Here is a 27810-nt window from a genome sequence, read left to right on the forward strand (position 1 = left end):
CTGGAAGTGGTAAGGGAATACATCTACTTAGGGCAGGTAGTGACGGCGAATCCGGATCATGGGACGGAAGTAATCAGAAGAATAAGAATGGGCTGGGGTGCCTTTGGCAGGCATTCTCAGATAATGAACAGCAGGTTGCCATTATCCCTCAAGAGATAAGTGTATAACAGCTGTGTCTTACCAGTACTCACCTACGGGGCAGAAACCTGGAGGCTTACAAAAAGGGTTCTACTTAAATTGAGGACGACGCAACGAGCTATGGAAAGAAGAATGTTGGGTGTAACATTAAGGGATAAGAAAAGAGCAGATTGGGTGAAGGAACAAACACGAGTTAATCACATCTTAGTTGAAATCAAGAAAAAGGACTGGGCATGTGCAGGGCATGTAATGAGGAGGGAAGATAACCAATGGTCATTAAGGGTTACGGTGAATTCCACGAGAAGTATAGCAGGGGGCGGCAGAAAGTTAGGTGGCGTCACGGTTGGCGTATAACACTCCGGGCAAAAAGGATGCTCAACCACAATGCCTAATCGAAACGAAAGGTAGATTCCTAATTTGCTGTGGTTGTCACGAGTGGTTACCGGTCTGGCAGGTGCACCGCAGTACTTACAGGCCCCTTCGTGTGTGTGCATGCCTAAGCGAAACGAAGAATGGATTCCTAATTTGCTATGGTTGTCTCGAGTGGATGCCGGTCTGGCAGACACCCCGCAGTGTTCACAGGCCCCTTTGTGTGTGTGCATAAAAATCCTTTCCGCAAACCAACTCCGCCTACGATCCCCGACGCACATGTAGCCACCAGCGGAGGGGAAGCACGTGCGAACATCACCTGGGAAAAGTGCTCAGCCGCCTACAATCCCCGACGCACATGTAGCTGCCAGCTGAGAGAAGCACATGCGAACGTCACCTGGGACAGGGATCAGCAGCCTTTCCACAACCAGACTCAGTGCCTGTCACCTGATGTTGACGTGAGCAAGATCCCACCTACAATTTTACCGGGGCTATTTAAGCGGCCCCGCAATGTACTTTTTCACTTTATTCTCTTCTCTTTCACTCACCAGTGAATAAACCCTGCAAGTTTCACACTAGAAGTCATCTCGTCCCTGCCTGATTGCCATGGTCTACCGGACACCTGCAGCCTGCCGACAGTGCAACACTACCCAATAGTAACGCAGGTCAAGGTTGAAGAACCAGGCGTCGCAACAACTGTTGGCAGCGGTGGCGTACACTACCCTGGAGAATGCAACAGTGGGCGGATGAGATTAAGAAGTTTGCAGGGACAACATGGCCACAATTAGCACATGACCAGGGTAGTTGGAGAAGTATGGGAGAGGCCTTTGCCCTGCAGTGGGCGCAGCCAGGTTGATGATGATGCTATCAGTGGACACACCGCATGCCATCGGTGAACAGAGGACAGCACACTACTTTGGCGGCACCTCGTAGTGGTCGTCGCCACAGAGCCCGTCTTGCACAGCACTAGGCTTTTTTTCTTACGCTTCCACCATACCCTCCCCTCCGCTTTCCTCCTCACACTCTTTGCTATCGCGCGCCCACGCGGGCTCCGTAACTTGAAAGCGATCTGCGATGCCAAAAAAGTACGGGCTCTGTATCTTGAAAGCGATCTGCGATGCGAACAAAGTGCGCGCCCCCGCGGGCTCAGTATCTCGAAACCGATCTGCATTGGGAACAAAGTGCGCGCCCGCGCGGGCTCCGTATCTCGAGAGCGATGTGCGATGCGAAAGTGGGCGCCCGATGCGAACAAAGCGCGGGCTCCGTATACTGAAAGCGATCTGCGATGCGCACAAAGTGCGGGCTTCGTATACTGAAAGCGATCTGCGATGCGAACAAAGTGCGCGCCCGCGCGGGCTCCGTATCACGAAGCGATCTGCGATGAGAACAAAGATCGCGCCCGCGCGGGCGCCGTATTTAGACAGCGATCTGGGATGCAAACAAAGCGCGGGCTCCGTATACTGAAAGCGATCTGCGATGCGAACAAAGCGCGGGCTCCGTATACTGAAAGCGATCTGCGATGCGAACAATGTGCGGGCTTCGTACACTGAAAGCGATCTGCGATGCGAAAAAAGTGCGCGGCCGCGCGGGCTCCGTATCACGAAGAGATCTGCGATGAGAACAAAGTGCGCGTCCGCGCGGGCGCTGCATATTGAAAGCGAGCTGCGATGAGAACAAAGCGCGGGCTCCGTATACTGAAAGCGATCTGCGATGCGAACAAAGCGCGGGCTCCGTATGCTGAAAGCGATCTGCGATGCCAACAAAGTGCGCGCCCACGCGGGCTCCGTATCTCGAAAGCCATCTGCGATGCGAACAAAGTGCACGCCCGCGCGGGCTCCGTATCTTGAAAGCGATCTGCGATGCGAACAAAGCGCGGGCTCCGTATCTTGAAAGCGATCTGCGATGCGAACAAAGCGCGGGCTCCGTATACTGAAAGCGATCTGCGATGCGAAAGTGCGCGCCCGCGTGGGCTCCGTATCACGAAGCGATCTGCGATGCGAACAAAGTGCGCGCCCGCGCGGGCGCCGTATCTTGAAAGCGATCTGCGATGTGGACAAAGTGCACGGCCGCGCAGGCGCCGTATCTTGAAAGCGATCTGCGATGTGGACAAAGTGCGCGCCGGCGCGGGCGCCGTACCTTCAAAGCGATCTGCAATGTGGACAAAGTGCGCCCACTGCCGGCAGCTTCGTATGTGCTGTGCTTTCAACATTTAGTTCGCGTTGAAGCGAGACAGCATGAAGGTCATTTCGCTCAACGTTGCTGCCGTGCTTATCTTGCTTAATATGTTATCGCAATGGATGCTTCACCTCTAGGGCGAAATTGCGACTTTTTTTGTTATTTTACTTCGGACGTCCGTCACTGTCTTTGCAATAAAGTTAGACATCGCGACGAAAGCTTCGGAAGTGAGGCGACTTGGATATTACGGATTTCGTATAAAACGGACGTTTCTCGTTGGATTTCAGGGTCCGTTGTAACGACAGTCGAATGTAGGACAGTTTAATTTCTGTGCATAAGGCACATGCCGGAAGAAAAATAAACCAGTTGTCAGTTCATGCGTCATCCTGTCTTGTCTGTCTTTCACCAATCATTCGTCAAAACTTGGCAGCGTGCTCAGCCATTCAGTTTCGAGAATGAAGTTTTCGGCTAAATGTCTTCAGCCGACACTGAATAACAGGCAGCAAGCACCATTGGTTGGGTTAAAACAGGAATAGAGCGCACAAAAAAAAGGTTTGGTGCATTACGCTTTTTTCTAAAGCACAGTTAATGCAAAGCAAATACAATGTGCACCTCTGTTTCACATCCAACAAGGGTCTGTACAAATTCTACATAAAGCCATACAGTATCTTGAAGTGTTTACTTCCAGTGTTCTTGCTACTGCTTATTACTGAAAAAGGATGTGCGAAATATTTCTTATCAGTTAATATCCTTGTTCGGTGAATTTTGCACATATCACATATCGATGAAAAATAAACATTTCCTTTGGGTATTCTTGTGCATCGTGCTTAAGATGGTAATGTGGAAAAAAAAGGGGGGGGATCAGCACCAGGAAGGTGCAGACTTATTTCCGAGTAGAAAGTGCACTTGTGCTTTTGATTGTGTGCACGTTATGCATTAATACACAAAGCAGATTTTCTTAAAAAGATGTTTGCTCTAAAACACATTTTGGGCAGCACACATTCAAATTCTCACCTGTTGCCTGCAAGGGCACTGGACCAAAGCACTCTCAAGGAGGCTACAGCGACGACTGGGCACCTGCACACAAGAGAAGGAACATACACTTGCATAGCCCTATTTGCCACTATTATCGCGTTAGCGATTATATGGACACTCCAAGCACATTCTTGCCGTCGGCGTCGCCATGGATGTCGGCGTCGCCGTGAGGTTCCGCACAAAGTCCAAGGGCGCTAACACCATCGCCGCACGCTCTACGCTGCATGAGCGAGTGAAAGCGTGCGAGGGGAGCCGACGATCGGCGGCTCAATCTCGCCAGCGCGAAAGGGACGAATCCGAAGCGGAAGCGCGCCGTCTACTCCCGAGCGCGAAGCACCCAACGTTGCGAGGCGCCAGGGGGAGGGGGCGGGGCGGGGACGGCGTTCTCTCAGGCTGCAACTACGCATGTTGAGGCTGTGCGCGGTAGCGCGGCCGTATCTTGAGAGCATAGAGGAAGGAAATTATTCCTCCATGCTTGAGAGCTGTCTGCGTTGGGCCTTAAGAAAGCTGGCGGATGTTTTGTTAACAGGGTGTCACCAAGTTGACATTTCCAAATTCCCTGAGTTTTTCAGGTTTTCCCTGAGTGCCATTGCAAATTTCCCTGAGTGTTGCAGAACTATGTTTTATGTCAAGACGGGCTGAAACCATATCACCCGATGCTGTCACTCTCTAGTAAGCTATAGAAAAAATTTTTAAAAAGCGACTTAATCTAATTTGAATACTAAGGAGTAGTGTTCATGTTATTCAAAAAGAGAATAGAAGGGGGGGGGGGGGGTAGTAAAATGCCAGCACATAAAATCTCTTCAAAAAAATTGCAAACGAGCTCAGTGGTATTAGGCCCGAACTCTGTCACAATTGAGATTCTCTCTCAACAGCTCGTAAGTCAACCTCAACTGTCCTGACATACTCTCAGCCCGCGCACGACTCTTGAGTGTTGTGTTTCACTGCTTTAACGAGTTTATTTTGGTTTGGATGAGACACTTGCAGCTCGGCATTAGCCAAAACTTAGTTTTTTGAGCGCTGGCTCCTTCAAAACGGCGGCAGCAAGCTTCCTTTTGTTTATTCCTCAATGCGTAGGTAATTTCTGTTCTTGTTTTCCTTCCGCCACTCGTTCGCCCCAAAGACCATTTGAAGTATCTTGGTCAGTTGCACAGTCTACGGCCGATTTTTCGAACTCCCAGGGGCCGCGAAAACGTCCGAAAAATCGGCCAGTTGGAAAATAAATAAATGGGTGTCATTTAGTGCCTTTAGGGGCTCAAACCGCCACAGGCACGTTCGAAAACGCTCTGAAGGCCTGTCGGTACACATATTAGGCATATCGGTGCTCGTACTGTGACAGGAAATACCGGGTGCACGCGTGTATAATTAAGGAATACATACTGTGTTCCGTGGCAATAGCCCCTTCCCACGCTTGTTATGCTTCACTGCAATACTTTTGCGTAAGCTTCACCAAGTAACATTTCTGTACAGAGGCGAAGCTGACTTTCAGGAACCGGCATTATGCAACGCACCATGTTTTCCAGGTTTCTAAGCCAATCGCGAGGACCACAAAGGCGGAGTCCGTGCCATTGCTGACAGCAGCGAATTCTTTCAATAAAAAACTCGGCATCCAACGGCAAGAAGCTTCATAGCGAACATAGAAGTAGCTAGGCCTAGCGTTGCCGCAGTGGCGGCAACGGCTGCCAGCGGATCTGCGTGCGAGAGTGCCGGTTCGAGGTGGCGAAGTAATCAAAATGGCAGCGGTGGTGCCTTTCATTATTGCCGTTTCGGACCTGCGGTCACGGCAAAACGTCCGGAAGATCGGATGGCGGAGAGTTCTTGCGTCGGAAATGTCACACGTTCTGATACGTTGACTCTATGGGGTACGTTGCGGTGCCGCGAAGCCGTCTAAGTTATCGGGAATCCGGAAAGTCGGTCGTTGACTGTACGCTGGCAACTCCTCCAGCCGACGACAGAGCGTCAAAGACGATTCATTACGATTCCTGTCTGTTACTCGAGCCAGCATTACCGCGACTTTCGACCCTTTCAATAATATTGCCGCTAATTTTCCCTTATAGAGGCCCAAATTTCCTGAGTTTTCCCGGACTTTTTCCAGACTACTCAAAATCCCTGAGAATTCCCGGTTTTCCCGGTTGGTGGACACCCTGGATAAATTTCGAAGGCGTAATTGTTTCAATATCGGGCTTCTGTGCAAGAGGTCCTGTGTTTGAATCCTGCCGTCGGGCAATTTTAATGTTTCCTAAATAGTTTCTTACACAGTACTTTCTTGGAAATGAATTCACAAAGTCGCGGAGCACTCTGAAGCCAGAAGGATGAAGTTTAGGCAAATCCGCGTACTTCCATAATTTCCATGCTGGCTGAACCACCCTGATTACATACAGCTCCCGTAGACACTAACGCCAGAGTTTCCTCTAGTAATTGTATGAAACTCTAAGGAGGCGTGTCCTCCTTGCGGCTCGTTATGTCTTGCAAGAAGTCTAGCCCCGATTGTATAACTTAATGTATTACCAAATGCGCAGCAGGCTTTCGCTTTTTTCTGTGTTACAGGAGTAACACGTACCTGTCGAACTTTTTGCTTTTTGTTTGTTTTATGTGTGACGTGGCTTCGATTCGCACGAGATATTTCACCGCTATCGAGGAAGGGCTTCACGTATCACCTTGGCTTTGTTGTTTTTAGAGCGCAGCTCTTAGGCGCCCGTTACTGGGTTGAGCGTCGGCGTAACCACGCGAACGCGGTCGTGTCACAGCTGGCTCCGATGCCACTCATCACGCCAGCATTCCAATGCCCTCACGCTCGTACCACTCCTCACGCGTTAGTAGTCTTCCATAGCTGGCTCCCATGCCACTCATCACGCCAGCATTCCAATGCCCTCACGCTCGTACCACTCCTCACTTAGTCGTCTTCCACGCTGGCTCCGATGTCGCTCATCACGCCAGCGTTCCAATACTGCCCTCACGCTCGTGCCACTGCTCGCGCGTTAGTAGTCTTCCACAGCTGGCTCCGATGCCGCTCATCACGCCAGCGTTCCAGTACTGCCCTCGCGCTCGTGCCACTACTCGCGCATTCGTCTTCTTACACAGCTGGCTCCGACGCCACTTATCACGCTAGCATTCCAATAATGTCCTCACGCTCGTACCACTGCTCGTGCGGTCGTCTTTTTACACAGCTGGCTCCAATGCTGCTCATCACGTCAGCATTCCAATAATGCCCTCGCGCTCGTGCCACTGCTCACGCGTTAGTCGTCTTCCACAGCTGGCTCCGACGCCACTCATCACGCCAGCGTTCCAATACTGGCCTCACGCTCGTGCCAGTTCTCACGCGTTAGTCGTATTCCACCGCTGGTCCCGATGCCGCTCATCACGCCAGCGTTCCAATAATGCCCTCGCGCTCTTTCCACTGCTCGCGCGTTAGTCGTCTTCCACAGCTGGCTCCGATGTCGCTAATTCCGCCAGCGTTACAATACTGCCCTCACGATCGTGCCACTTCTCACGCGTTAGTCGTCTTCCACAGCTGGCTCCGATGCCGCTCCACACGCCAGCGTTCCAATAATTCCCTCGCGCTCATGCCATTCGCGCGTTCGTCTTCTTAAACAGCTGGCTCGACGCAGCTCATCACGCCAGCATTCCAATACTGCCCTCACGCTTGTGCCCCTTCTCACGCGTTAGTCGTTTTCCACCGCTGGTTCCGATGCCACTCATCACGCCAGCGTTCAAATAATGCCCTCGCGCTCGTGCCATTGTCCACGCGTTAGTCGTCCTCCACCGCTGGTTCTAATGCCGCTCATCACGCCAGCGTTCCAATAATGCCCTCGCGCTCGTGCCATTGTCCACGAGTTAGTCGTCCTCCACCGCTGGTTCTAATGCCGCTCATCACGCCAGCGTTCCAATAATACACTCGCGCTCGTGCCATTGTCCACGCGTTAGTCGTCCTCCACCGCTGCTTCTAATGCCGCTCATCACGCCAGCGTTCCAATAATGCCCTCGCGCTCGTGCCATTGTCCACGCGTTAGTCGTCCTCCACCGCTGGTTCTAATGCCGCTCATCACGCTAGCGTTCCAATAATGCCCTCGCGCTCGTGCCATTGTCCACGCGTTAGTCGTCCTCCACCGCTGGTTCTAATGCCGCTCATCACGCTAGCGTTCCAAAATGCCCTCGCGCTCGTGCAATTGTCCACGCGTTAGTCGTCCTCCACCGCTGGTTCTAATGCCGCTCATCACGCTAGCGTTCCAATAATGCCCTCGCGCTCGTGCCATTGTCCACGCGTTAGTCGTCCTCCACCGCTGGTTCTGATGCCGCTCATCACGGTAGCGTTCCAATAATGCCATCGCGCTCGTGCCATTGTCCACGCGTTAGTCGTCCTCCACCGCTGGTTCTAATGCCGCTCATCACGCTAGCGTTCCAATAATGCCCTCGCGCTCGTGCCATTGTCCACGCGTTAGTCGTCCTCCACCGCTGGTTCTAATGCCGCTCATCACGTTAGCGTTCCAATAATGCCCTCGCGCTCGTGCCATTGTCCACGCGTTAGTCGTCCTCCGCCGCTGGTTCTAATGCCGCTCATCACGCCAACGTTCCAATAATGCCCTCGCGCTCGTGCCATTGTCCACGCGTTAGTCGTCCTCCACCGCTGGTTCTAATGCCGCTCATCACGGTAGCGTTCCAATAATGCCATCGCGCTCGTGCCATTGTCCATGCGTTAGTCGTCCTCCACCGCTGGTTCTGATGCCGCTCATCACGGTAGCGTTCCAATAATGCCATCGCGCTCGTGCCATTGTCCACACGTTAGTCGTCCTCCACCGCTGGTTCTGATGCCGCTCATCACAGTAGCGTTCCAATAATGCCATCGCGCTCGTGCCATTGTCCACGCATTAGTCGTCCTCCACCGCCGGTTCTAATGCCGCTCATCACGCTAGCGTTCCAATAATGCCCTCGCGCTCGTGCCATTGTCCACGCGTTAGTCGTCCTCCACCGCTGGTTCTGATGCCGCTCATCACGGTAGCGTTCCAATAATGCCATCGCGCTCGTGCCATTGTCCACGCGTTAGTCGTCCTCCACCGCTGCTTCTAATGCCGCTCATCACGCCAGCGTTCCAATAATGCCCTCGCGCTCGTGCCATTGTCCACGCGTTAGTCGTCCTCCACCGCTGGTTCTGATGCCGCTCATCACGGTAGCGTTCCAATAATGCCCTCGCGCTCGTGCCATTGTCCACGCGTTAGTCGTCCTCCACCGCTGGTTCTGATGCCGCTCATCACGGTAGCGTTCCAATAATGCCCTCGCGCTCGTGCCATTGTCCACGCGTTAGTCGTCCTCCACCGCTGGTTCTAATGCCACTCATCACGCTAGTGTTCCAATAATGCTCTCGCGCTCGTGCCACTGCTCACGCGTTAGTTGTCTTCCACAGATTCAGCCACAGACAGTGGCTGAATCTGCTAGCGTTGTGGTCTAGCAACCCGGAGGTCGGTGGTTCGAATCCGCAGCCCGATAAGCAATTTTTATTTTCGCGCGGCTTTGGTTCTTTTGTACGGCTACATCGACGCCGACATGAGTGAGACAATACAAGCTTCGCTTTCATAGTTACGCCGCGGGCGCTCCTCATCGCGCCGGGGTTGTCCGCTCGCCGTCATCGAGTGAGGTGCCGATTGGCTGTGGCGCCGCTGATCATAACCTCAGCATGCCCACTACTCGCACAGAATACCTTTCCTGCTGCTTGCGGCACGAAGGAAGACATGAATAAACAACAATGTTGCTTATTTTGTAAGCGAGTGTTTACTGCATGCAGCTTATACAGCTGAGAGAGAGTAAAACATCTTTATTAATAATATTTGAATGGCGAGAGCAGTGTGGGAGGAACCCTCTGTCCAGGGTGCCTAAGATGATGCCGGCGATGTTTCGAGCCCGTTGTATCACAGTTTGGAGGACCTCGGGAGGTCTGTCGCTGAGGGCATCGTCCCACAGTTTATACAGCCAATAAACCTACGAACCATCGCCACTTATCAAATACCTTGCTATCGTTATCCATACTTCTCCTTTCAGGCGAAACTGCGACTTTCTTTTTCGAACGCCGTACTACATCTTACTTGGCCTCTCGTACACGAACGCGCGCGCAGTGCAAATTTACAACAAACATGGCGACCATGATCAACGAGTCGTCGCGTGAATGTCATGTGATTTTAAAGCAAAGTTTTCTTTAAAGCGACCGACGGGTTTTGAAAGTGCAGATTGATCGGGTTGGGTGGAGATCGGTCCACTAATAGCGTCGTCCCACTGCGAACGACGCTAGTTAGCCGCGGCTGCAAACTGGACGCGAAAGCATCGCAGGCTTCGCCTCGCACCGCCGATCTGAAGATATCGTCGACATGGCATGAAATCCATGTCGCCGACTCTGAAACTTTATAAAATGACTTTTTTTTCGCTACAATTCGTTTTTTTTTTCGGCTGCCCTATATTTCACTCGTTGAACTCAATTCTGGAATTTTACGTTCCAGAACCACGATTTCATTAAGGCACGCCGTACAGGTGGACTCCGGATTAATTTTGACCACCAGTGGATCTTTAACGTGGCCCCCAATTTAGTTATTTATTTATTTATTTATTTCAGAATTACTGCGAGCCTTCACGGAAGGTCTTAGGCAGGAGTGGGGCGTACATAGCACAAGAGCAAGAATGCATAACGGGAAAAAGTACCAGCTTAACAATTCGTGAATCAATAAAAGAATACATAATAGAAGGAAAAAGAACCAGTCTAACAAGACGTGAATATAAGAAAATCAGATATAATCAGCCCGCTCGGGGAGCTCGCCTTTGGCGAAAAAAGTGGGTCAAATGACTTGCACATCGGCACACTGTTCGTACAGTAAATGTGACGAAAAGTAAATGCACGGGACAGGGGAGTTTTTGCATTTTCGCGCCTTTGATTCCGCGACCTCGTGCTTAGCAGCGCAACACCATAGCCGCTAAGCCACCCTGCTGGTTATTCCAGACATTCTTACGGCCCCTACCGCGTACGAAAAATCGATCGGCGACTGTATTTGCATAAGAGGGAAGCTTTAAATATAACAAAATATCAATACTGACACGGGTACACATTTTTATTACTTCGATGAACGCCTTTCACAAGTCAATCTGAGTTGCATGTTATCGCACAGCGCAACATGCTCTTTTCTGTGTCAGAAGTTTCTCGAATGTTATCGCCGGTTCTATCCGGTCTGTTGCCACCGAACCTCGTGTAATCAGATTGCATGCGCGACATGAATTGTGTAGTACTTTCTGGAACACGCTGGCACCAGAGATTAAGCTGAACCTTCAACGAGTCATGTATAAATAGCCGACGCGCTTTACCCGCAGACCGGATTTTCGAAAATCGGCGACCTTGCTTGCAGCTATCCTCGAGCCGAGTGCTACTTGTTTTGCTGCAGCACACATTCGCCATATAAACAGTCTCGTGATTTGCGTTGTGCTACCGTGGTTCGTCACCAGCACGACAATGTGACGCTATCACGAGGTGCAGATTTTATCAACTTCGCTATCTCGAGGCATAACTGCACACTGATTCATATAATTCGTCAAAGTGTCTAGCAAACCACCGATTCCCAATTCTCCGACTTTTCCAGGTTCCCCTGACCATTACAGTAAAAGTTCCTTGACAAAAAAAAGGCATCAGAACACAACCGGATGTTCAAACCAATTTTTCATGCAATATCTTTTTTATTTGGACAGTCCAGAAAATCTCAAACATCTCCTTTACCTTTTTTTTCCTTCCTCCTAATTTGTCTGCCTTGTACCGATACTTATGCCTGTTAACAGATGCGATCGTATCTGTCTCTTCCGCGCTTCTTTTTCCACCAACACACTAAACCTCTCATGCTCATCTCGACTGTTGGCCGGTTGATACTTCCGTCCACTTTAAATCCAAGGGCTTCTGGAATTTCTACGCCACGTACTGGTCTCGCTGGGTGAACGCCTCCGCATTCGATAAGGACGTGCGGAGTGTTCTCCGGATTTTTGCTGGAGCATAAGCATGCCTGATCTCGTTGCGAATGTACGTTTATGTCCTTGGGCAACCAGCTCGAGCCTCAAGTAGCAAGGCACTTCCCTTTGTGTTATCGTACAGATATTCTCATCTAGGTTCCTTGTTCTCATTCTTGTAAATCTCCCTGGTCTTTTTTTGTTTCAGTTCTTTGCATCCAATTCACCGTCTGCTTCTTTCACTTTTCTTTCTCCCTCACAGCCGTATGACGCCCTCTGCCTTTCTCAAGCTAATGCGAAGAAACCACTCCCGCTTCATCAGGCCGCATCAGACACTCCTTCTAATGACGGGGACGCTGCTGCATAGACGCTAGTGTGAGTTGAGCGATGTCCCCTCTGATGCCAGCGCCACCGCATGCCAACACACACGAGTGTAACGGACTCGCAGACTGAAGGAAGCGGCGACCGACCGTGTTCCAACGTCGTGCGTGCTTGGCGCCGTAAAGTCTGCGATAGTAATTCATTTGGCGTTCTCGTTACGCAATGAACGTGAATTTCTGCATTAAGGTGAGGAATAAAAGGTGCAAAATTGCATGCCAAGCGTGCAACCGTAACTGGCAGTACGGCATTAAAGGGACCCTGAAGCAAAAGAACAAATCAATTCAGACTGAAAAAGCACAATTTGAAAACTGTCGTCAATTTCACGATAATGGCTCGATAATTAAAATAGAAAGTGAAGCTCAAGCTTAATATTTTTTATTTAACGCCGAAACAAGAATGCCGGTACGTCAGTGTAACGGGCCACTGATTTAAATGTTTTTTTTTTTCTTCAATTTTCCCGCCTTGGCTCAGCAGAAGTTCGCGAAACTTGCTATATTCATTCTCCGGCTCCTTTGAAACCCAAATATGCAGGCGATATTTACAATTAATGAATTAACTGGGCCCTAGCAGATGCTGTTAAAAGGTCACCGTAAGTGGGTGCGGCAACTTCAAAACGGCTTCGTCCTTCGTACTTTGTCTTCTCTGGCCTACCCAGCGTCTTCTCGCGGTACGAATGGTGTTTCGGGTACTGTGGAATGGGTAATTTACAGATACAGAAGTTGTTCTTCTCTGTACCGTTAGCTCGAGATCTCCAGTCTAAATAACGAAAACGGAGAAATCTCTTCCTCGGCAACGACTACACCGATTTTATAAACTCTGTTGCAGTTGAAACAGAAAGGTAAAATCTAGTGACTGTGGGAAGCTGGTATTTTATTTAAGCCGTCATTCTTTTAACCAAAATTATTCAAAATTGCAAAATAAAAAAATTCAAGCACCAAGTTTTCAACTCTGAGTAATAAATAATGAAATCACAATTCTAAAACTGCACCTGTTAAAACATTTCAAGCGAACAAACGTGATGTATTATACCCCACTCTGAAATATACCACTACACTGTGAGTAGGACTTTCGCGAAACCCTCACAAAAAGTGCAACAATTTCATGCAAGCTATCAATTCATATATAAAATATGTCTGCTTCGATGCTCTAACAGATTCAGTTTAAGAAACTGCGATATCTGTTCGCGGTGCAGAGTTAAGAATTTGTAAACGTTTTGCTTCAACTTTTTTTTTCTAATTTGCCAATTTTCGTATATGTTTGTAAACAATTCCAAGCCATACATAAAAGTACTGCTTCCTATAGTAGTCAGGACTTAATTTTCTCTTTCAAGTGCAACAAATTTAATTCAAAGCGGTCAAGCTTTTATCTCAAAACCATTTCTCTAGTTTACATGTATTGCAACAGAAAAATCGGAGTTGACCCAGAGCCAAAGCTTACTCTATTCTTACCATCCAATGTACCACGAGGCCATGGTGCAGTGTTGTACAAAGTATCCCGAACAGTGCAACAAAATAGTGAAATAATTCTTTCAAAATACGGTCCACGGTTGTGTTGTCGAAATCTGATCAGAAATTTTACACCGGCACGGAAGTTGCATGCGGCGTGCAGGAAGCAGGCACGCAAGCGTGTGTGCGTGCGTGTGCACGCGTTTTCAGTCTCTGGGCATTACCAGCAAGTGCCCCAGCAGTGCGAAGCAGCCAACTTTAGACCTCATGCCAAAAATCGCGTAAGTGGACTTCCACACGCATCTCTTGTGCTAAGCAGCGCGGCACCGAGAAACGGCGGCTGCACGGAGAAGACCAGGTTTCGTTAGAAAGCTCCGTCGTTGTGCAGTAAGCAGGACTGAGTACAGACGTAACGACGGACTGAAACAGCAGCCGACAAGCAGAAATGTTGAACTACTCGAGCCTTTGGCCACGGCTGTTATCCGCGGCGGCTATGAATCGGTCCACGATCGCAGTAATTACAAGCGCTTGAAACCGCGCACACAGTTCTGGCGGGGCACTAGCGCCGCCACAACATCCCCGACTGTTCCGCCCATTCTCCTAGAGCTGCGCAATGCTCCATCCCACTTGGGTCCGGGGCGGTGGACAACCGGGCAGACTACACAGGCCGATTCAAACGCCACACTGTGATCGCCTATCAGCTGTCACCGCCATTTCAAGGAAACAAAATCGCAAGTGCCTTCTGGAGTGCCAAGGCAGCGCGACAGCACCTTCACGCCCACAACTCGTGTAATCGTAAGGCGAGGAAACAAACGCAGTGGCGACACACCGAGCGATCAGCGCCTAGGCTTCATCAGGCGCCTGCACCAACCGCGTAGTATAGCATGGCCGCCAAATTACGAGAAAAACCTGCGCCCCGCCGCTTCCCGCGGCGGCTCTTTTGGAGCCGCTTCCCCAGCGCGGCTCGCAGAGCGCATTCTGCGACGTGTATCGCTGTGCCCGCAAGCGTGCGCTAGAACACCAGTGAGGAGAGCGCGTAGCGCGGTATTATTACACGCGCGTGTAACGCCCTTCTGCGTGCATACGTGCTCGTTACCTGCAGCGTCCGCAACAGGCGCTCCTCCCAGCGGGCGATGCGCTGTCGCACCGACGGCACCACGACCGCGGCTGCGTCCATCAGCTGGAGCGCGTGCCACAACACACCGCGGCGCTGCCATGGCAACCGACCCCGTGGCGACCGGCCCGCCTAGCGACCGCTACGCCCGGTTTCTGTTCGGCGGCAGGTTCGAGCCAGCCCACGACCACGACCCGCTACATACATACCCTAAAATAATGGCTACTTATAACGAAATATTCGGTACGAGAAACAAGTCGACGGGGTACAGCTCGGTGAACTGATCTATAGATGCGAACGGTAGCCCAAGAGACACCAAAGAGCCAACGCTGAAAATTTATTTGCACCAGTCGAGTGTGCTTTTAAGGCTCGATTATGTTGATTTAAAGGCAAAGCATTGATTACCAGGGGTGAAAACAAGAACAACACTTCCATATTTGAATTTCGTGCCCAAATCGCAACGCGCTCGCTATACGTAAGCGTAGCGTCACACATTTCGAAATATTTCCGCACATTTCGATCGCTTTGTTCCCAATAAATTTATGAAATCATTCTAGGTTAGGTGTCTGGTTCAATTACCATGCCATTTCATCATTCTTAATCGATAAACAATGCTACCGACCAGAGGCGGCCGAATTCAAGGCATCACTGCACGGAAACTTCCTAAGGTGACGTCACCACCCATGCTTCATTTCACCGCCTTTTTTAGCCTCCGTACACGATGAGAATGTAGCACACTGAGATACTCCAGTGATGTGTTGTATGTAGCGGGTCAGCTGGTTCTGTTACACGAAGAAACACTGGGCTGCGATATGCACAACACTTTCGACACGGACGCGAAGAAATTGGACATTGATATTGTCACGTGGTAGTGACGGTGAAGAAAGAAGCAGTACGGTGGAATACAAAACTAGCTTTTATTGGGCGAACCTGTGCCCACAAAACAGGCTACACTTATAGCACAACGAAAGCGGCGAACACAGTCGGCGATCGTCGAAAATCTGATTAGCGGGTCAAGCGCGTCGGCTTTTATAGATCAGTCGTCGAATGTTCCAGATTAACTGATGGGACCCGCGTGTCTTCCACAAAGTTCGACACCATTCGTGTCACGCGATGAAATCTGATAACACAAGGTTCGGCGACAACAGACACGCGGATAGAAGCGTCGATAACTTTCCAGAAACGTCGGATACATGCAGGCGCGTCCCTCGCTGTGTGATTACAGTTAAGCGGCGAAACGTAGTTGCCCGATAAAGATAAGTACACGTGTCATTACCCCCCTCTTAAAAAGCATCGACCCGATGCTGCTAACAAACGAAAGTAACAAAGAAAAGCACTCGTAGCAAAGAAAACAACAAAGTAAGGAAGTTCATCAGCGTCCGTAAAATGGCTTAAGGCGCACCACGTGGACCACTTCAGATCGTGCGCGGCGCCGCTGCGAGTGCGAAATGCCGTCTGGCACGACCTCATAGTCTAGTGCGCCAATACGTCGGATGACCTTGTAGGGTCCGAAATAGCGTCGCAGCAGCTTCTCACTGAGTCCTCGCCGGCGTACCGGGGTCCATACACAAACACGGTCGCCGGGCTGGTACTCGACGAAGCGTCGTCGGAGGTTGTAGTGTCGGCTGTCGGTACGCTGCTGGGTCTTGATCCGTAGGCGGGCGAGCTGTCGGGCTTCTTCGGCGCGCTGGAGATAGGTAGCGACGTCAAGATTCTCCTCGTCAGTGACGTGCGGCAGCATGGCGTCGAGCGTCGTCGTCGGGTTCCTGCCGTAAACCAACTTGAATGGCGTGATCTGTGTCGTTTCTTGTACCGCCGTGTTATAAGCGAATGTTACGTACGGCAGGACGGCATCCCAGGTCTTGTGTTCGACGTCGACGTACATCGCTAGCATGTCGGCGAGGGTCTTATTCAGCCGCTCCGTAAGACCATTCGTCTGCGGGTGGTAAGCCGTTGTCCTCCTGTGCCTTGTCTGACTGTATTTCAGAATGGCTTGGGTGAGCTCCGCTGTAAAGGCCGTTCCTCGGTCGGTGATGAGGACTTCTGGGGCGCCATGTCGCAGCAGAATGTTTTCGACAAAGAATTTCGCCACTTCGGCTGCGCTACCTTTCGGCAGTGCTTTTGTTTCAGCGAAGCGGGTGAGGTAGTCCGTCGCCACGACTATCCACTTATTTCCGGTTATTGACGTCGGAAAGGGTCCCAACAAGTCCATCCCGATCTGCTGGAATGGTCGGCAAGGAGGCTCGATTGGCTGTAGTAATCCGGCTGGCCTTGTCGGCGGTGTCTTGCGTCGCTGACAGTCTCGGCATGTTCTGACATAACGGCTGACGTCGGCGGTCAGGCGCGGCCAATAATACTTTTCTTGTACCCTCGATAGTGTCCGGGAAAATCCGAGGTGTCCAGCGGTCGGATCGTCATGTAGGGCGTGCAATACTTCTGGACGAAGTCCTGACGGGACAACAAGAAGGTAATTGGCGCGGACTGGTGAGAAGTTCTTCTTCACGAGTAGACTGTCTTGAAGCGTGAAGGAAGATAATCCGCGCTTAAATGCCCTGGGAACAACGTCGGTGTGCCCTTCCAAATAATCGACGAGGCCTTTAAGTTCCGGGTCCGCTCGTTGTTGTTCGGCGAAGTCTTCCGCGCTTATTATTCCAAGGAAGGCGTCGTCGTCCTCGTCATCTTGCGGCGGCGGGTCAATGGGGGCGCGTGATAGGCAATCGGCGTCTGAGTGTTTTCGTCCGGACTTGTATGTTACGGTGATGTCGTATTCTTGTAGTCTCAGGCTCCACCGTGCCAGCCGTCCTGAGGGATCCTTTAAATTCGCTAGCCAACACAAGGCGTGATGGTCGCTGACGACTTTGAATGGCCTGCCATATAGGTAAGGGCGAAATTTCGCTGTAGCCCAAACGATGGCGAGGCATTCCTTTTCGGTTGTAGAATAATTGCCTTCCGCTTTTGACAACGACCGGCTAGCGTAAGCTATCACGTGTTCATGTCCATCTTTTCTCTGGACCAGGACGGCGCCGAGGCCTAGGCTACTGGCGTCAGTGTGGATTTCGGTATCGGCGTGCTCGTCGAAGTGCGCAAGTACGGGCGGCGACTGCATGCGTCGTTTGAGTTCTTGAAATGCGTCGGCCTGCGGCGTTTCCCACTTGAACTCGACGTCACATTTAGTTAGCTGCGTCAGCGGCTCAGCGATGCGTGAAAAGTTCTTGACAAATCGCCTGTAGTAGGCACACATGCCAAGAAATCTACGCACTGCCTTCTTGTCGATGGGCTGTGGGAACTTTGCTATGGCAGCTGTCTTCTGCGGGTCGGGGCGGACTCCAGATTTGCTGATGACGTGGCCTAAAAATAGAAGCTCCTCGTAAGCGAAGCGGCACTTTTCCGGCTTCAGAGTAAGTCCTGATGACCTGATGGCCTCTAGTACTGTTGCCAGCCGCCTAAGGTGAACGTCGAAATTTCCGGCGAAGACGACGACGTCATCCAAGTATACGAGACAGGTCTGCCACTTCAATCCTGCTAAAACCGTGTCCATTACGCGCTGAAACGTTGCAGGCGCCGAGCACAGTCCGAATGGCATGACCTTGAACTCGTAGAGGCCGTCTGGGGTGATGAAGGCGGTCTTTTCGCGATCTCTTTCGTCGACTTCTATTTGCCAATAGCCAGACTTGAGGTCCATGGACGAGAAGTATTTAGCGTTGCAGAGCCGATCCAATGCGTCGTCTATCCGTGGGAGGGGGTATACGTCCTTCTTCGTGATCTTGTTCAGACGACGATAATCGACGCAGAAACGTAGGGTTCCGTCCTTTTTCTTTACCAGAACAACAGGGGATGCCCACGGGCTTTTCGACGGCTGGATGATGTCGTCGCGCAACATTTCGTCGACTTGTTCTCTTATAGCTTCACGTTCTCGCGCCGAAACTCGGTAAGGGCTCTGACGGAGTGGTCGAGCGCATTCCTCGGTGATTATGCGATGCTTGGCGACTGGTGTTTGTCGAATCCTCGATGACATCGAAAAGCAGCCTTTGTATCGTCGGAGCAGACTTCTGAGCTGCTGTTGCTTAATCATAGGGAGATTTGGATTAATGTCGTAGTCTGGTTCGGGAACCATGGTCGTCGGGGTAGATGCGGCGGAATCCGAGAGGACAAACGCATTACTTGTTTCCAGAATTTCCTCGATGTACGCGATCGTCGTGCCCTTGTTGATGTGCTTGAACTCCTGGCTGAAGTTTGTCAGCAACACTTCAGTTTTCCCTCCATGCAGTCGAGCGATCCCTCTTGCGACGCAAATTTCACGGTCTAGCAGTAGACGTTGGTCGCCTTCGATGACGCCTTCTACGTCAGCGGGTGTTTCGGTGCTGACCGAAATAACAATGCTGCAGCGAGGCGGGATGCTCACTTGATCTTCGAGCACACTCAAGGCGTGATGGCTACGAGGGCTCTCCGGCGGCATTGCTTTATCTTCAGACAGCGTTACTGACTTCGACTTCAGGTTGATGATTGCGCCGTGTTGGTCCAGGAAGTCCATACCGAGAATGACGTCTCGTGAACACTGTTGGAGGATAACGAAGGTGGCAGGGTAAGTCCGGTCATGAATGGTTATTCTTGCCGTGCAGATCCCAGTCGGCGTGATGAGGTGTCCTCCAGCGGTGCGAATCTGAGGGCCTTCCCATGCGGTCCTAACTTTCTTCAACTGGGCGGCGATGGGTCCACTCATGACGGAGTAATCAGCGCCTGTGTCCACTAAGGCGGTAACTGCGTGGCCGTCGAGAAGCACGTCGAGGTCGGTGGTTCTTTGTCTGGCGTTGCAGTTAGGTCTTGGCGTCGGATCGCGGCTGCGTCGTGTTGAACTGAAGCTGGAACGTCGCGTCGTCAAGTCGTCTTTCGTCGGTGTAGTCTTGGCTTCCTGACTGCGTCGGGACGGCGGCGTGTCGTTATTATGTCGTCGAGGTGGTCTCTTCGTCGTCTTCGTCGGCGGCGGAGGATCTTCGTCAGTTCGACGAACAGCAACCGCACCTCCATCGGTTGCTGCTTTTAGTTTTCCGGGTATGGGCTCGCAGAGCGGCCCCGGGCTGGGCCAGTGTATGGACGGCGCTGCGGCGACAGGTAGCGGCCTGGTGACGGCGAACGGGACGGTCGTCGAGAGTTCCACTGAGTGCCGGCTAGGTAATCGGCAATGTCACGTGGGCGCTCCCCAAGCTGTGGACGCGGCGCGTTGACGGCGAACCCTCTCAGTCCCATGTCGCGGTATGGGCATCGGCGGTACACATGGCCGGCTTCTCCGCAGTGATAGCAGAGCGGGCGGTGGTCGGGGGCTCGCCAAATGTCCGTCTTCCTCGCATAGGTGCGCTGGGCGACGGGTGGGCGCGCTGGCGGCGGCGGCGGACGACGGAATTGCGGTGTTGCAGGACCTTGGCGCGGTCGCGCAGGGGGGCCTTGACGGCGGGCGACGACGGCGGCGTAGGTCATTGCTTCCGGCTGCGGTGGTTCTGGTTGCACCTCAGGAACTCCAAGGGATCGGTGCACCTCTTCTTTCACGATGTCGGCGATAGAGGCCACTTGAGGCTGCGACGAAGGCAAGACCTTGCGCAGTTCTTCGCGCACAATGGCCCTGATGGTCTCGCGCAGATCGTCCGTGGCCAGTGATTGAATTCCTGCGTAGTGGGTAGAGCTTGTGCGGCGGTTGAATTGCCGGTTCCGCATTTCGAGTGTCTTCTCAATGCCGGTGGCCTCGCGAAGGAACTCTGCTACGGTCGTCGGTGGGCTTCGTACCATTGCGCCGAAAAGTTCTTCCTTCACACCACGCATGAGCAGGCGTACTTTCTTTTCCTCGGCCATATCCGGGTCGGCGTGGCGGAACAGACGGCTCATTTCTTCCGTAAAGATGGCAACGTTCTCATTTGGTAGCTGCACTCGGGCGTCCAGCATAGCTTCGGCCCTTTCCTTGCGCACGACGCTTGTAAAGGTGCGCAGGAAGCCGGTACGGAACAGGTCCCATGTTGTCAATGTCGACTCCCTGTTCTCGAACCACGTTCTCGCGGCGTCTTCTAGGGCGAAGTATACATGCCGCAACTTGTCGTCGGAGTCCCAGTTGTTGAAAGTCGCGATTCGCTCGTACGTCTCCAGCCAGGATTCCGGGTCTTCAGTTGCTGCTCCATGGAAGGTCGGTGGGTCCCGAGGTTGTTGAAGGACAACGGGGGTCGCTGGGGCAGCCATTGGGGTTGTCTTGGCCACGATCTTCTTGGTCTTCTCAGGTAGAAGTCCGTGTTCCGGGGGCAGCTGTTGTAGACGACGGCTTACTCGATGGTCCGTGACTACGTTGGTGCTCTCTTTACGGTCCGGGCTTGGATCACGGCTTGTCGGGGGCGTCCGGTACATGGACCAAAAGCACCTCCACCAGATGTCACGTGGTAGTGACGGTGAAGAAAGAAGCAGTACGGTGGAATACAAAACTAGCTTTTATTGGGCGAACCTGTGCCCACAAAACAGGCTACACTTATAGCACAACGAAAGCGGCGAACACAGTCGGCGATCGTCGAAAATCTGATTAGCGGGTCAAGCGCGTCGGCTTTTATAGATCAGTCGTCGAATGTTCCAGATTAACTGATGGGACCCGCGTGTCTTCCACAAAGTTCGACACCATTCGTGTCACGCGATGAAATCTGATAACACAAGGTTCGGCGACAACAGACACGCGGATAGAAGCGTCGATAACTTTCCAGAAACGTCGGATACATGCAGGCGCGTCCCTCGCTGTGTGATTACAGTTAAGCGGCGAAACGTAGTTGCCCGATAAAGATAAGTACACGTGTCAATATACACAAATGAGGCGCAGGCTGACAACTGTTTAATAAGAGCGACATTAGAAAATGCTTATATAGCGGGAGTAAGCAAGACGCACAGTCACATGGTTTTTTTGTATCTATACAAGTAGCACGTGCCATTTGACCGTGCATCTTGCTTACTCGCGCTAGATCTACATTTTTTTTTTTTTACATCGTTCTCACTAAACAGTTGTCAGTCTGCGCCTCATGCGTCTCTAATGTCCTATTTCTTCACGTTCGTGCCGAAAGTAGTGCTTCGTAGCGCAGTGTTCAATCATAATACCCCTTGCCCGGACTGGCTCATCGTTGCCAAAGATGTATGGATGGATGTTAAAGAAAAAGGAAAAAACACCCACGATGAACACAGCACGATCAACGCTACCTGGTGGACTACGTGCAGAAGTGCCTGAAAAAGTTCCACCAGCGGAGCCCCTAACCTAGCGTCACCTCTTCATATTGACACGTGCACTTGTTTATCTTCATCCGGTGACCGCTTTTCACCGGCTCACATATGTCAGACGTTATCGCTAGCTCTACGCAAGAAGCGCCTGCATGATTTCGAGTTTACTCCAATGTTATCGTTCATTCTATCTGTCGTGGTATGTCCTTGCCGAACCTTCTATGATCAGACTGCATGCGCGACACGTACTGTGTAGTATGTTCCGGAAACCGCGTGGGCAGCAGCGACTACACTCGAACCTTCGACGAGCGACGTATAAAAGCCGACGCGCTTGACCCGCTGATCAGAATATCCCGACGGTCGCCGATCGTGTTCGCCGCTATCAGTGCTGTGAGTGCAACTCGCTTTTGTCGGCACAGGTTAAACCAATAAAAAAGGTTAAGTTATTCACAGTTTTACTGCTGTGTTCTGCCCCGTCACTACTACGTAAATAAATCAATAAAGTTTTAAATCATTCATTCCATCATGATATTCCGGAAATACAATTTACCAATTCAGCTCCCCCAACTTGGCATTCACAATAAAATATCGTTATTCTGGCGTTTCCTAAATAAAGAACGCTATTGGGATCGATTCTCGATTAGCTCGCTTTGGAGCCCATAAAGGCGAGTTGCTACCAGTTGCCAGAAAGATAGTATTCTCTATTACTGATCATGAACCCCGCCCCGCCCCCTAAAAGAAAATCTAATGCACCGTATGCGAACTTGACAACCTGTGAACGTTAAAATTCGTACAAATTCCGCGAGCGCGACACCAGGGTTGGTGAACGGGGGAAATGGGAGGGGTGGATACCACCCAATTTTTTTTTTCAAAACTTGCCGAGAGCACACAAGCTTTGAGTAATACCACGGCCGCTCGATGAAAACGCACAGGTGTGCGTTTTCATCGAGCGGCCGTGGTAATACATAGACTTTATGAACGGTCATTTGACCTTACACGTAGCGCATAACAGAAAAAGTTGGCAGTGGCTTAGCTCGGCTATGCCAGGATATCCGTAGCGAAAGCTAAGGCATAGCATGGTTAGCCTTGGTTAATCTTGACTGCAAGTCCAGGTTAGTCTGGTTGTCAAGCTATGTTGCGGCGTTTAGCCAGTCGTTCGGCGCGCTGTTCGTCTGTTTCCTGGGCGATTCGTTTCCTCTTCATCTCGTTCCGATGTCGATTCCAGGCCTCCTCCTGCTTATCAGAATTGTCGCAGTCCATATAATGTCGCCTCAACTGTGGTTGCGGCGCACGCGCTCTCTCCTTTTTAATCCTCCGACATGTTATCAGGCATGCGACGCCGCTGGCGAAGCGAGTGGAGGCGAGCGCAACGACGAGGAACGTGGTGTGACGCCATACCAAACAGCGGCGGCGGAAAGGCGCTGCGCAGCGGCGGAACACATGTGGATCGGGGCTACCAGTGGCGCATGCGCAGTAGTGACTAGGGAGCAAGAGAGAGAGAGAGAGAAATATCCGCGGCGGGGCGCGCGTTGTGACGTCATGTGCCTCCTCGGGACACCGCCACGGCGAAATCGCAAGTTCGCGGCCAGTAAAGCTTTCGCTGTAAAACTTGAACCAGTGAACTATTAGGGGCATAGCGTTTCATATTAGTATAACTAGAGGGAAATCTGGCGCTGCGATCGATCAACCATCATGTGAATGATGGGAAGTACAGGCTTCGGATTGGCATTCCGTTGACTGGCGAACTAGTCTACAAGTATTTTTGGCAGTTTTGCTTCCGCTTCAAGCGCAATTGCTATAACCTGCAGTGGGACAGTGCAAAGCAAAGCGCTCTGCTTTTGTTATGTTGCTCGAAGTGGCGACAACGCGCTGGGCCAGCGGCTGGGACGATGTTTGTGTCGCGGTGTGGTGTCGAAGCCCTGACGAGAAAGCGAGGGAATCGTAAACGTTGAAAGAACATGTTTTGACCATTTGGTAGTGTTATGTGCTTTATGAAACTTTAGGAAAAAAAGAAAGGCACTAATGATACAAGACACATACAGTTATACATCTAGTGGCTTGACAATCAAATTTTATTGAGGGCTTTATTAAGCATTGCTCGTTTATGTGCTTATTGAAATGCGTGTTTTAGGACTTTGAGAACACAAACTTACTTGTGGTAGGAAAGGTTGCTGCTTCCTGGCTGTAGTCTAGTGTCGCAAAATGGGTAAGTGCAAAGCCACGCCATAACGCTTCGGAAGCGCTACGTCAATATAAAATATGATGAAGCATACTCGTAGGAGGCCACTAGCGTCCTAGCTAGCACTTCCACAGATGTGCTTAAAAGTACTTGAAGACGTTCAGCAATTGCGACAGCCGACGCAGCCTTTCGAAAGAGCGAGAGAGTTCGCAAGTGCCTGTCGTCTGCGAGAAAAGTCTCGCGTTTGCAGCGAGCAGGCGTCGTAGCAGACGACACTTGTAGCATTCCTCTCAAGCGCGCAACACTTTCTCACAATACATTTTTATTTCCATAAATACTTGAGTATCTTTATATAAGTACATGCATGGTTGTTATTGCTGTTGCAAAAATAAATTATTATTCTCGGGCGTTAAATCCGGAACATAATCGTAGAAGAATGCATACCCTGGTGTGCCCTAACGATATAAGCCGTGCTTTCATCTCAAAGTCATACAAAGTTAATGTAGCGTGTTGTGCATTATATAAGACACTGCAGAAATAAAATTAGATTTTACGCGATAATATCTGAGTATAGTTTCGTTTACTGCGCCGCAAGCAAACGCCACTAGTCTAAAGATTAAAATTAAAATTAAATTATGGAGTTTTACGTGCCAAAACCACTTTCTGATTATGAGGCACGCCGTAGTGGAGGACTCCGGAAATTTCGACCACCTGGGGTTCTTTAACGTGCACCTAAATCTAAGTACACGGGTGTTTTCGCATTTCGCCCCCATCAAAATGCGGCCGCCGTGGCCGCGATTCGATCCCGCGACCTTGTGCTCAGCAGCCTAACACCATAGCCACTGAGCAACCACGGCGGGTTAGTCTAAAGATCGAAGTCAATTCAAAGCCTGTACATCATTCCCATGTAGGTTGAGGCAACGCTCATGAGAGCCCCCGTATAGACACTAGCGCCACATTTCCCTCTAGGGTATTTATTTAGAAACTCTATGATTGGGGACGAGGAGCTACGGAGTCGCCATCAGTCGGAAGCGCCTCCCTTGCGCAGTATGAGGGATCACGCGGCGCGCTCCTCATAGGTTTCGCTTACGGCGCTCAATAAAAACACCACGCGGCAGCCCTCCTGGACATTAATGTAAGTACTCTGAAAACGAGGGAAGGTTTTGACTGACAATACAATAATCTTGGGCAAACTGAAAGCACAGAATCGTTTACAGACGCTATATCTTTACCAAATACGTACAGCGAACGCCACTACGCGCGGTCGCCGCGAAGGAGTCTCCCGAGCCGGCTTCTTGCGTGAAAGGTAGGCAAACGCTGAAAGTAAACTATGTGAAATATGTTCTTATAGTAGGCTGTCTGTGTAAACAAATGGGGCATAACAGAATTAAGCCTCAATGCGGCGATCGCACGGGTTCGCAGCGACCGACTGCGCGTCTGCACGCATGTCCACGCACAATGTTCTTTCGCTGTGAGCGCGTTTTCGCACCGTGTGTGTGTGCGTGCCGTGAGCTTTAGGCCGCAGCATATGAGCATTTGACAGTACACTAGCAACCATTGTTGGGTGGACGCTATCAGAACTGTCCAAAAATAATTTCGTTATATAGACTGACGCCTACGGCGACTGTGACGCGCTGTCGCGACGACTCAATCTTTTTTTGTCTTCTACATTCTTGGACATTTCAATATTATTTCTCAAGTTGCGTCGCACTGTACGTTTATCGGTCTTCTCAGCGTGCGATTTCTCTCTGCTTCTTTTTTGTAATCCAGTGCATTAATTCTTAACACAAACATGACCATATGCCATGCATTTCTTTAATGTGCGTCTTACCGCTCCATTTCTGTTCCAGTGAACTTGCCAGTATCTAGCATCAACAAGTTCACAGACCAAACCGTCCTGACATTAGCCGGGCAGCGGGCGCGGGCGAGCGTCTCAGTGCGCGTTTTCTGCTACTCACCGAACATCGCGCAGTCCCGGCGCCGTATACCCGTAGCAGAAATCTTCCTCGCGTGTGTGCTTGCTACATACCCTAGTTGTAGCCGATGGCTGTCTGCCAGTTCTAAGTTTCGCCAGCCAAGATTCACGCAGCTCCTTGCCCTACGGCTACGTGTGAATAAGGCTGACACCGGGCTCCGTTGCGTACGTCCGGCACTGCGGCACCGAGCAGTAGCCTACTATGCTGCACGCCTCCAAAGGCAGCCACTACCTGTTATAGTTGTTTCAGATGTCAAGTTGGCACCCAAGGCGGTAAAGCCTCACCAATTAATCAGAACCGCAGCACAGGTGGGACTTTAAGCTTTCGTTTTTAGCGCGCTTCGGCGCTTCCGAAGCAGCCGACGCGGCCGCTGTGTCCACGTGATCCCTCATGCCACGTCACGCCGACGGTGGCGCCAGCTTTTCCAGTGGTGGAGCTCGCCGACACGCGCGCGTCCCCTCCTCTATCGGTTGACCGTAGCACACGCACGGCGCGGCTGAGAGCACACGCGGCCCGCGCGCCCTGTCTTGAAGGTAATCTGCGGCGGGTGCAAAAGTGGGCGAGCCGATTTAGCCGCTGGTTGCACGCGCACTGCTTCCCGCGCGCCTAGTGCTGGAGGTCCCGGAATAGTTTCGAAGAGACGTTGAAGCGAGAGGCAGCACGAAGCGTCCGCTACCCTCTGCAAGCGCTCATCACGACAGTGTTCTAACAGCGAGCGTCATGCGAGTGAGACCTGTACATGTCCTTGTGCGCGCAATTTTCAGTAGGCGAATGCTCGATGCAATTCACATGGCCGATAAAACTACCTACTTCAATTCGTATATTTATCTAATACTTTGCTATCGCAATTAATGCTTCTTATTTCCTTATCCGTCACGCCAAGTGCTTGATGTCGGCCACAGTGTTATGTCGGCGGGGTTCGAGGTAACGACAAAGTGCGGGGGAAAAATGGATCGTTACAAAGAAAACACGCAGAAACCTTCGATGATGATTGTACATGTAAGCGAATAGCAGGATGCTTCTGGAAACTATTAAAAAGTGAAATTAAATTCTGGGGGTTCACATGCCTAAAATTACTGTATGATTAAGAGGTAAGCCGTAGTGCGAGCACTCCAGAATAATTTTGAACACCTGGGTTTTTCAACGCGCACCCAATATACAGGACATGGGCGTTTTTGCATTTCGCCCCCATCAAAATTTGGACGCCGCGACCGGATCTTGATCCCCTGCCCCCAGGCATAGCAGCACAACGTCAAAGCCACTACACCACGACGGCGGTTAGAAAGCCATTCGCTTTGTTAAAGGGCCCCCCACCAGGTCTGGCCATTTTGAGCTTACAAGCGCAGAGGACACAATGCGCGATAACGATCGTGTCTGCAAAGTATTACATCACTACGCGCCGCGGAAAGATCTGAAATTTCATACCGAACGCCGTTTCCCTCTTCACTCGCGGCCGCCGCGCTCCAAGTCGTAGGATGACGTACACGTGCTAGTGCGCCTACGTACACGTGTTTGAGCTGTGACGTCGCTCGCAGTGACACGTAACTTGGAGAATTATTCAAGGCAACATTTGTTATGTTATCTGTGTATAGGTGTTATCCGTGTTGCTTGAATAGACGAATTAAAGCTTAGAGAAATAATAAAACACACAAACCGAATGTCTGCATGTTTTTGTTTTGCTTCGCACCGCAACAAGAGACATGTACTTCCGTTTCGTTTGCTTGTTCCCACGTTGTGCAGTCTCGCGAACAAACCCCGAAACTATGTCATTTTCTACCGTGTTCCAGCGCAGGATCACGCCCTGTGATC

General features: G+C 51.1%; 1 protein-coding gene across 1 annotated transcript in view; it reads right to left on the minus strand.

Annotated features, from left to right (window-relative positions):
- LOC126539897 (uncharacterized) overlaps positions 1 to 27810 on the minus strand; it is a 145595-nt gene that overhangs the window by 56314 nt on the left and 61471 nt on the right. The window contains exon 4 of the mRNA XM_050186710.2: positions 3697 to 3759. Within this exon, the coding sequence (XP_050042667.1) occupies positions 3697 to 3759 (63 nt within the window). The remainder of the gene's footprint in view (positions 1 to 3696; positions 3760 to 27810) is intronic.

The sequence above is a fragment of the Dermacentor andersoni genome, chromosome 2 (genome assembly GCF_023375885.2).
Source record: "Dermacentor andersoni chromosome 2, qqDerAnde1_hic_scaffold, whole genome shotgun sequence".
In the NCBI taxonomy this organism is placed as follows: Eukaryota; Metazoa; Arthropoda; class Arachnida; order Ixodida; family Ixodidae; genus Dermacentor; species Dermacentor andersoni.